The 11,551-nt window shown below is 39.9% G+C and overlaps 1 protein-coding gene across 1 annotated transcript in view; it reads left to right on the plus strand.

The window, feature by feature from the left end:
* The first annotated feature begins 10,354 nt into the window (after window positions 1-10,354).
* LOC102679013 overlaps window positions 10,355-11,551 on the plus strand; it is a 2,961-nt gene continuing 1,764 nt past the window's right edge. Inside the window, exon 1 of the mRNA XM_006614456.2 lies at window positions 10,355-10,581. Coding sequence (XP_006614519.1) covers window positions 10,567-10,581 — 15 coding nt within the window. The 5' untranslated portion in view covers window positions 10,355-10,566. The remainder of the gene's footprint in view (window positions 10,582-11,551) is intronic.

Genomic DNA, 11,551 nt, shown 5'->3' on the forward strand with positions numbered 1-11,551 from the left:
ATTGTAAATTCGATTGAAATTAAATTAACAATCGATCACAGTCAGCAAATCATGTTCGAATCATTTTGAAGTATAGTATTATATATTATATGTGCGTATGCATCGTGATAGAGATGTCTCGTTGATGCTCTCGTTGAAATTACGTTTCATCGTCGCTCATTGTATTATAATTATAACGGTAGTAGGATGTTTAACACCCGTATAAGTAATTACATAGAACCACAATGTTGGGCAGGTGTGCAATTGAGAACAAACATTGCTGTTAAGTAACGTCGCTCGAATTTTTATCGTATTTATTACTCTCTATTTTTTTATTATTTATATTATATAAATGATTCTTATTATTATAAAATGTTAATCGTCCCGTGAACGATCAAATAAATAATTCAACTCGGCGAAATTTCCTTTCTTTTTTTTTTTGTCTATTAAAATTGCATTACTCTCCACCAAGGAACAAAACTTTATCCCTGTTACTAAACACCTCCTACTTTTTATCTCACAATCGCCTTACACAATAATACTCGTTCGAATAATCATTCCTTCCCGTCCAAATCATTTCTAAAATTAAACCGTATTTTGTTATACAGCATTTACAATATTACTTTAAGCGTAATATTTCTAAATTATTTCCACTCTTGAGATTGTTCGTGGCACGTAAAATATTATAGAAATGTAAAACTCGGCGTTGATTCGCCAATTACGATGATGTTAACGTTAATTTCGGGGGAATGTTGTTGTGCTAGCCACAATTCAAGAGCACGTTTCGCTTAGCTCGCTCGTCTGTAAATCGTTTGTTTCGCTTGCCAAGCTTCTGCGGAGGCAATTGCACCAGGCCTTTCCGCGTCGATCCGCGAACCGTGTCTCCCGAGCCACAGTTTTCTCCGCTTCGCTGCCTCCGGATGGAACGTTATCGAGAGCCGTTGGATTCTAAAAAAAAAAACGAAGCTAACAATGAAATTCAAACTTGATCCATTGTTTCTAAGATTCTACGTCCCTTTTTTTTTTTTTTTTTTAACTATTTTTAAATATTCACAGAGGAAATATGCGATTAAGACGATATTAAAGAAACTTTGTTCTTTTTCACTGGTTTCGAGGCCACGCGTCCTCAATAAATATTCAATAATAATCTCAGAAAAGATACGTGATTAGTGTTTGCATTAGAATTGAATGTAATAATTACTGAGAATAATTCATTCAAGAATTCTATTTCTGTAATATCTATCATTCGATTAGAAACATTGTAAATGTTCGCAATTAGAAGTAAATTATTTAATATTTTCATCAAACGAGGAATAATTGCATATATGTTCAAATCATCAGGAAAATGAATAATAAAAACTTCTAATTCATCTATTTTTTTATTAATCGCTTATACAACTGGTGGCAAAGAATTCTTAATTAGAAAAAAAGACAAGATTCTCCAATTAATGTTCATATTATATTCTGTATATTCGTCATATTCGTTCGAAAGTGCACAGAAAAGCGTGAAATAAAGCGTGTCGTGCGATCCAATTTAGACGAAAATCGGCAGAAAGTGGCTCAGAAGAAAGAAAAAAAAAAAAAGTATCCATACGATTAACGATATCCACTGGAATTTCTTTATTTTTTTCCCCTCTCCAGTGAAACGATCCATCTCAAGGGGCTCAATCGAGAGTGACAGAATCGCTTCTATCGGCTCTGCACGGTCCCGTGAACAACGTGACGCTTCAAACCCTACTTCTGCCTTTCCGTTCCGCTGGAAAATATAAATTAGACCAGGTGGACCGTGCCGAGTGCAGTTCGATGTAAGATCCTAATCGAAAATTATTGGAAACTTATTTCAAAGAATAGAATTCAATGAGAATTCTGAGCACGCTCGAGTTTCATTCGTTCCACGATCTACCTTTATGGAATTTTCTCAATTTTGATCGAGGAACTGAGAAATATGCATCCCTCGTTTTAATTATCTTTAATTAAAATATTCTTCGACGGTGGTAACGCGTGGTGAATACAGTGATGCTTTCTCGCAATTATTCGGTGTGACAACAATCATTGATCGTGCAATGGCAAACGCGCAATAACGAGATGAATCAAGTGTTGTTAATATCGTTGCTGGTGTCGGTTTTCGTCTCTCAAGGGAAATCGGTGCAGTTGGATGCGTACAATTCCGATCGAGGTCCGAGAAACGACAGCAAGCCACAACAGGCCAGCGTCCCCAAAGATGAATCAGTTATCGTACAATCGGCCACTGTTCCTCAGAAAGATCCGCTTCAATCATCCGAGACCGTGGTGCGCAACAGGCTTAAAAACCCATCGGATGACGAATCAGAAGATACTTCTTCTTCTTCTTCTTCTTCCTCTGAGGAAGAAGAAGAGCCCGAAGGTCCACCTGACCACGTCATACCTTACTCGGACCACGAAGAATCTAGAAACGTTCCAACGAAACCTAAATACGTTGCTCCAGGTGATTGGGCCAAGGCGCCCAAGGATAAAAAGATCGACCTAGAATTTGTACCTAGAAAAGTGTACGCCCAGGTGAGGAAGATCGACACGTATAGGAAATTGCCGCGAAAGAAGGCGATAGAGAATGCAGAATCAGACGAGGAGAAGGCAAACGCGGCAAGATTGAGGGAAGTGGTGAGAAATACAAAAGTGAACACGGTGTATACCGAGGAAGGGTACGAGGACTCCGCTTACGATCATGCTGGACACGTCAGAGATGCTGATTTTAAAGAAGGATACGACAGAAAGCTTCACGATCAATTGGATGTTAGGAGGAAGTCTGAGAACGATGATGACGACGATGACGATGAGTCGGAAAGTAAAAGAAGTACGAAGAAAAGTGGAAAACATGAAAAGGTTCGATCTGAAGAGATCGAGGAACAGGATAACAGTGATCGTTACGAGACGAGCACGAAGATAGACGATAATGGTTTCGTGGATCCAAAGTTTGTCGCTGAGAAGGGAACAGAAAAATTGCAGAAGGATATAGAAAGAGAAGCTGAAGAGTTGGAGAAAGGAATTGAGATAAATAAATTGGGGAAAGTAAGGGTAAAGAGTGGTAGAGAAGTGTTGGCTGAATCCAGGAAACGTGATGATTATAAGAGAAAAAATAATAGGAGGAGGAAGATGAACGAGGATGATGCCACGGATCGTGGATCAGAAGTTACAACTTTGAGAAAAAGTTTGGAAAATTGGACTGAACAGTCTTTGGAACCGTACAGGTACGAGGTTGAGGGAAATTCTTCGTCTGATGTTGATTCGATCAATTTGAAAGGTATTGGGGAGGAACCAACGACTATCAGTTACAGTCAACTCTTCTGGAATTATTTTAAAACGAAAATGGAAAATCAAGTAACTACGACAGAACTTCCATTGATTCTAGAATCAACAACTTTGAGCCCAAATAATTTACAAGCTTCGCTAGGGGTGGGAAATCTTTTACCATATTCCGTTTATCAAGGGATCACGACGTCTCCTCCAACGATCGAATCTGGAATTTTTAATGCCCCACCAATTGTCCATGATCAAACGAGATCTCAGATCGATTCAGAATATTCCAAAATTAATGGACAAGATAATCAATTGTTACCTTTAGATGACGCAAATACGAACAAATTTTGGCAATCGATTAATTCCAACGAAGGATTCACGACGCAAGCTTCTTTTATTTTAGGTCAGGAAGGAACTTTATTCTCGAATACTCAAAGGAATCTGGACGATACCGAACAAGTTAACAAGAACGATTTCGACGGTTCTCCCTTCAACCCAGCATTAAATTCTTTCAATTTCAATCGCAAGCCACGTTACAAGATCACAATCAGGCACAAGCCAAAAGAATCAAATTTCGAATCTTCGAAAAAGCAGAAATCATCAAACACTGTAGACGAGCGAGTGATCGATCCCGCGATGCCAAAAATTGTCTCAATGAACGAAAATTACATAAAAGTTCTGATGCACGTGAGAAACGAAGATAAACTGAAGAACCAGCAGCGAAGCAAACTTCTCTTTCCATCGAACGACAAGATAAAAGAATTAAGGGAAATGAGACCTCCTCTTCCCCCTCAAAAAATACCCCCAAAAAATCGTTACCACAACTTCGACTCGGGAAATCGACACGAGATCAACACCAAACACGTCGAATGGAGCCCGTTTCCTCGCGCTTCCTCCTCCAAAAATCTCAAAACACGAATCCACGACGATTCGCCGCAACGATTTCCCTTCGATCGAAAAGGAAACCCGTTCGATTTGGCGCGAATCTTTCCTTCGTTACGAAACGATCCGATCTGGCGCAAAGAATCGACGGATTACGCGAGTCGTGACGCAGGAAACAGGTCGGGGCGCGCGAAAAACTCGAAAGCGAGACACTTTGGCCAGGCGTCGAGTCAAAATGGCGGCGGTGGAATCCGTGGAAAAAGGCGGGAAAGAAGATCCGCAGAAGAAGGGGATGACGAAAGTAGTGGTATGGTTGTGAAAGGCGGATCGATGGCGAGTGACGGCGTGTCGAATCGGGGTGAAATAGAACGAGGAGGGAAAAATAGTTGGAACGAGAGAAATTGGCCACAGAAAGTGATTCCGCTCGTTGAGTTGGGAGTGGGGCCTGCTCTGAATAAATGGCGGGTAGAACGGCTCGAGGAGAAGAAATCGAGACACGACGACGGGGAAGGGTCGCGTGCCATGGAAAGAGAAAGCGGTGCGAGGGGGGAAGGCGTGAAAGGGAGGAAAGGTGATTCGAGGGCGTTCGTGTATGACGATGAAAGGAAGAAAGGGAACGCGACTGATTTGGCGAGAAGAAAAAAAAATTTTGAGACGAAGATTAATGGGTCACTCAACGAATCGTTAGACGTACAAGAAAACACGAATTTTCGGCTCAACGAAAATGGAGGAGAATCCTCCGCGACGAAAGTCAAACGCGAGGTAAAACCATTGGACGATGAGTCTAACGCGAAGGATGGATTAAAGGAACGTCGAGAGTTGTTAGACGGAATGTCCAAGGATGAGCAACTGTTACACGAAACGTCTAAAATGAAAGAGAAATTAAAAGAGCATGCGGAATTACTGGACAAAGCTCCGAAAGTGGTGGAAGATGTTGTGGACGAAGAAATAAACGCTCGTTTCAACGAGGAAACTGGCAAACAACGGGGTAACGAAGGGAAGTTTGTCGAAGTCGAGATCCCAGAATTTGATTACGTGGAAGAATTGACGGAGGATGAGCATAACGACGAAGCTACGACGACCACGGAAGCGACATTGGACGAAGAGAAATATCCTTTCTACAAGAACGAACAAATACCAATTGCATCTGCATTGAAGTACGCGATAGATCCTAAGAGAGTGCCCACGAAAACGTATGGGGCGATGGAATTTTACAATTCGAGGGATAATTACAAACACTGCGACGAGATAGAGGCCAACCTGAACGTTCTACCGAAGAGGGAAGAGCCAGTGGCGGATAGAGGAACCGAGGAGGATCTTCCTCGCCTGAGAGGGTTAGGGGACAAGCTCGACTGTTTCAAGTCGAAATACTTCGACGAGAATCCGTTCGACAACCCGTTGTTCTTGGAGAAGGAAGTGGAGGACCCGGTCCCCGTGGCCGAGATAGATCCCAAGCAATTTGCATCGAGGATCATGATGTTCCCCAAGGAGAACGACGAGTTCGTGATACAGAAACCGTCCAGGAGGCCGGAGAATTATCGCCAACCTCGAAAACAAGGTTACACCACTTCTAGAAATCAGATGAGAGCGCGAACTCGTTACAATGGTTATCCAATGGGAAGAGGAGGAACGAGGAAGAGACCTCGGGATTATTCGGCTCAGTCGTCGAGAATCAAATACGCGAAAGGTTCTATCAATGTTCGACCTGGAAATTGGGGAATGGGGAAGAAAAATACCGAGAAAAATCGTGTCGTCGCTTCCTCGAGTAAGATATCGTCGTTGTACACACCTTATCAGAATCAAGTTTACGAGGATGTGATGGGTACGATTAAAAATTTGGCTAATTCCTATCAAGTCTACGAGGTGACCACGATCCCTGGAGCATCCCAGGATGAGATTACTGTTAATGAGGATGTAAAGAACGACGATGTAAAGAATTCTTCCGCGAATTCTTCCGCGAAAAGTTCGACAAATCGTAAGAGAAAAGAGAAGAGTGGCGCGTTCACGAATCCTGTCGATCACCGTTCGAATAATTTTAATGCGAAAAGTAATAAAGAATCGATGATTCCTAAATATCGAAACAGACAGAGGGGCGTCTACAAGAGGACTAGAGTTCCGCAGAAGGGTAGGCCGAGGGTTCAACAAATGTACAAACCTGTGATTAGAACTGTGAAACGGAAGATTCGTATTTATAAAAGAGATTTGACGGATGCTAGTGAAGAGAAGTTTAGAGAAGATGAAAGGGAAACGTCAAGTTCGAGGGAGAATTATTATTCGAGAGCCAATTCAACCAATCGAAATGATCAAGATTTTCGGGAAGATTCGAATTTGGGTTCTGCAGTTTTAAGCGACTCGAGGAGAAAAGCTACGAGAAATAACGACAGAGAAAAGCCAGAGAAAGTCGTGTACACGATCAACGACAGGATAAGGTATTCGAAACGAAAAGGTGAAATAAGGAGAGTTGGAAAATTTGGGAATAAAACGAAGACGGTGGACGGTAGACGAAGAGAGCCGAGATATAATTATATTAGAAAAAGTATTCCTCCGAATGAAATTTCGATTACTATAGAAAATTCTTCCTCGAGCTTAAACGATAAAATTAATTCGAGAGAAGCGAGTACAGAAAGGATCGTAGAGTTTGGTAATCAAGAAATCGCGAAAGAAAGCCGCGAGGCGCCGTACTCGATCGACGAAGCTAAAAACGATCACGTGAATATCTCTGAAAGCCTCGATCATTCTAAACGAGATTCGATCAACGGTTCGAACGAGCAAATCCCGAACGAAACGAAAAATGGTTACGCCGTGCACGAGAACGTGAACGAAGATGAAACAACGACCACGTTGAACCCCACGCGAACATCCTCGAGTTTTTTCGAGTTAAAAAGTTTCTTAGAGACCGAGCCCTCGAAATACGTGGGCTCGTCTTCCGAAGATTTCAAAATACCGTACTCATTCAATAATTCCAACGACTTCGGCATGAATTCTAACGGAACAGGGAACGAGAAGGGGAAAGAAGATACCTCGAACACTTTCCCCCCTTCGTTCTTCTCGAACGAAGAATCGTCGGAGAGAGAAGAGACGATCACGAGGCTCGAATCGAGCACAGAATCGTCGGAAGAGAACAGCGCCCCGTCCAACGAGAGCGTTTCGGAGGAGGATCGAACGTTCTTCAGCTACGCGTCAAGGCCATCCTCCCCTGCGGAGAATTTCGAGGATGAGAAATACCGGGATCTCGGACCGCGCGTGAACAAGCCAGCCTTCATCCATCCTCCTTTCCCCGATTACAAGAGATCCAAGGGTCCAAGGAGAAGCTCCGAGGAAACTGGGGGGAGCGGGGAAGAGAAAGAGGAATACGTGTTTCCTTGGTACAGAGACAAAGAGGACGAACGAAGGAAGAAACGTAATCGTGGCAAATCGAACGGGGAATACGAGTATCCGTGGGAAAGAAGAGAACGTTTGGCGAGAGAAGAGAGAAGAAGGAAAGAGGGGAGGAGAGAGAAAAGGTTTATGAAGAGATTCGACGACGACGACGACGAAGAGGAAAATGAAGGGATTTCTGCAACGACACGCAGAAGAAACGTTCATCCACGTGGTAGATATCGATTTTGGGATCGTAGGGACACGGTTGGAGGCGGGTTGTATCCCGACAATGCAGGAAGCAGTAGCGAGAATCAACCGATAGTGAAATATAGTAGCAGATACAGCGCCGAGAGATTACCTTTGGACAAAGGATCTTCGAGCAATGGAACGACGAACGCGGAAGAAATTAGTAGATCGATCAAGAAGATCCTTGAAGACGATTCCGGGGAAAGGAAGAAAGAGGAAAATGACTCTTCGATGGAGAAGATAGTCGTGACTAAACCTCGAAAGATTTCTAAAGGAGCGATCGTTCCTGGGAACGTGACCTTGGCCCCGAGTAGGAAGACTAAGGACAAGGAAAAATCGAAAACTGTAACTAATTCTGCTGGTGCATCGTTCGAAAGTAGAAACTCGAACGGGTCTGGAATAACTGTGGTCAAGAGTCGGGGAAATGAGAATTCCACGAAACGAGGGAGCAAGAAAAGGCGGAGGCCGTTGTCGAAGATTGTTATTCCTACCGTGGAAACCACGATGAAGACTGTCACTGAAGCCGATCGAGCTCGTCGAAGGCAGAAATCAACGACTGTCGCAAAATCTATTTCTTCGATGAGCACCGCGTCACCGCCTCGAATAGCTCGCGGGAGAAATCAGAGATCGGATAAAGACGTTAAGGGGAACGGAGGTTCTAACGTCCTGAATAAACCTGTCAACGGCGTGAACGATGTGGACACCTCGAGGAGTAAAACTGGAGCAGTGGGGCATCGTTTCAAAGGAAGGAAGAGGGGACGAGCGAATGAAATAACGAACGAGACAAAGGACAAGGGGGAGCTGTCTTCTGTAAAGAGCGTGAAAAAACAAGAGCGTTCCGAGAAGGTTGACGTTAATATAAAGAAAGAAGATTCAAAGAACCAAGATCTGAAGAATGATACTATGGGAGAGGAATCGATCGATGACGAGACGAAGGAGAAAAAGGAAGGAGTCGAGTCGAAGACGATGTTTCCATTCGTCAAAAGTGACGAAAGGTTTGACTTCAGGGACGAGAGGATAGATTCATTGAGCGATTTTGATAAGTCTGACAACGAGGATGAATTTGAAAGTGCATCAGATTCGAATTTCACGCCTCAGAATGGAACTGTTCAGATGACCGAGCAAGGTTCAAGTGAAATTGTCTCTTCGGCATCTTGGATATCGGAGAATTATGATTTTTAAGGCAGGATTTTATATTTTATATTTAGTTTATGATATTCTTTTTTTTTTAAAAAAGGAGAAAGAAAAATTGAAAGTGGAACTGTCGTTGTTTTGATGAGGCAATATTTATGAAAATTAGAAGAAATCGATTGGAAAGAGATTGATGATACCAATTGTTGAGAGGATGTCAGGTTCATTAGGGATTTTCATTAAAACTTTCTTTCATTAAATTGATGTTTCGAGAGAGTTTTGTATGATATGGTGTCATAAAAAAGCGAAACGAATTTGAGTTATTTTAGAATGAATATGAGTTTCTTAACGATAATGATTCATTTCAGATTTCGTTTCGATCTGGATGATTTGCTCTGAAATGTTATTATAAAAAAAATTATTTCAAATTATTAATTATAAAAAAATTTATTTTTAAAACTGGTGTACGATTGAGGAAAAAATTATAACGTGAAATGGATGGAGATCGAATCGAATGAACTTAATAAGTTTATGAAACAAAGAAAGAAATAAAATAAGAAATCAGAGCAAATAATTTATCGATCTAGATATTTGATGCTTCGATAATAATTTTAACTATTTCTGAAATGAATCCATTAAATTTTATCAATTTTTATATATCGATTTTAATAATAAAGATAGATAGATATTTTTGTTAATGAATAAAATTATATATCTGTTCAATTGTGTATATAAATAAAACCAATTGAATGAAAATAAATATATTGCACGAGAAATAAAATACTCTTCTGAAAAAAAAATTCCTTACGAGTTTTAATTTCCAATTAATTAATTTATTTTCGTACGATAATTGATCATAATCAAAAATATTAATAATTTATTATCCTCGTTACATAATTTCAATCCTTGTTTCCAACCTGGATATCCTTGATCTAATTTTCCAGAATAGATTGTCACGATTCCTCCATAAAATTCAGCGAGTGCGATTTATCAATCATTCTTTCGTTCATTGTACTCCATCAGACCTGGTAAAAATGATTCATCGATAATTTTACGATGAATAATAGCGCACTTGCACTTAATGATATATTATGTCGGCTCGATACAATGATTCATACCATTTTATTAACCACACAATGCTTCTGAAATAATGATTTTATTTAAGTAGACACACTTATGAACTTCACGGTCTGAATACTCTTACGGTTAGAAAATTATGTGGGCGATGCAATTAATTAGTTAATGTGTTATAACTACGTATTTTTTAAACGCTTCGTTAATCGCAAAATTATGCATTTTCAATTATTAACATTTTCAACTATTGCTTAATTTTCTTTTTTTTTTTTTTATTTGTTATTGTATTCAGCAATTTTTAAAAAATATCTCTCAATCAGACTCGAACTTTCGAATTACAAGAAATAGAAATTACAGAGCGTTTACCTTATTCCTTATTGGCGGAATCAATGTGAACGGTGTGTGGATGTATTCAACCAAGGTTAAGGTGGACGATATCCTCCATTTAGGAACGCGCTGCATTCTAATAAAATCCTGCATCGATGAATAACTCGATACTGAAAGGGAATACAAGTGCTTGATTGGCCAACTGCGAGGCCGAGCCCCGTATATAATTCGATCTTTACTTTAGTGCTTTAGTTTCCTTCTTGTCTCTTGCCACGCGACTGCTAAAAGGTCATTATGCCTTTTTTAAAGGTACGTCGACTCTTTATACGTTTTGTGTAAAAATAGGAAAAGAAAAAAAAAAAAAGGAAAGAAAAATCATTCGTTGTATTATTTCTTGAACAAGTGGTGCTAATTAAGGATAATTTCGTACCTCATGAAAAATGTAAATGTTTTTTCAGTGATGTGCCAATGAAGTGTATTTCTGAAAGAAAATAAGATATATGAAAGATACATGAAAAAACAATGGAACGAAAAGATCGTATTCTAGAGGATTCAAATTGTGTAAAATGATCTAAGATATTTGATTAAATTCTAATATTTGATTAATTCTAAAATAATAGATCGAAAAAGAAGAAATATATATAATTTTGATATATACGATATTAACACAAAGATCGATCTTCCTCGCGTGACAGATAGAAATAGATTTTATTAATATATTTAACTAGAACGAAAAAGAGAAAATAGTCGAAGCATGAGCGAGTAATACGAGTCGCGTGACTAACATCGTGAGAGGTGATTGTGTCCCCCCAAGGTCCATATGTTTCTTGAACGCCGTAAGCGTGTTCAATAAACTCTATCGAACTTCTCAAATTGAATTAAAATTATTATTCGAATCAAATTTTTCAAGTATCTAATTTCTTCACTTTTCACTTGTTAGTTAAATTTCGATTCGATATAATAAAGATATAAATTAAAAAGAAAAAAAGGAGGGGGGAGGGGGGAATTTTCAGCGACGAAAATCGTGGAAACGAAATATTGAGTTTGGATTGGCCAACAGAAACCTTACGCCGTGCCTATAATTCAATCTTCGAGTTTGTACTCGAGTTTCGTTCTTGTTTTACGATTCGGCACAAACAGAAAACACGGATACGTGTGCTGAAATAAAAGTGATCCGTACTTAAAACGGTGCATTCAAATGAGAGGTTGCATAGAGTTTGTTGTTGTCGCTCTTTTTTTTTTTCTTTCCTTTTTTTTTTTTTTTTCGAATAAAAATAAA

This window comes from Apis dorsata, unplaced genomic scaffold, assembly GCF_000469605.1.
Source record: "Apis dorsata unplaced genomic scaffold, Apis dorsata 1.3 scaffold_185, whole genome shotgun sequence".
Taxonomy (NCBI): domain Eukaryota; kingdom Metazoa; phylum Arthropoda; class Insecta; order Hymenoptera; family Apidae; genus Apis; species Apis dorsata.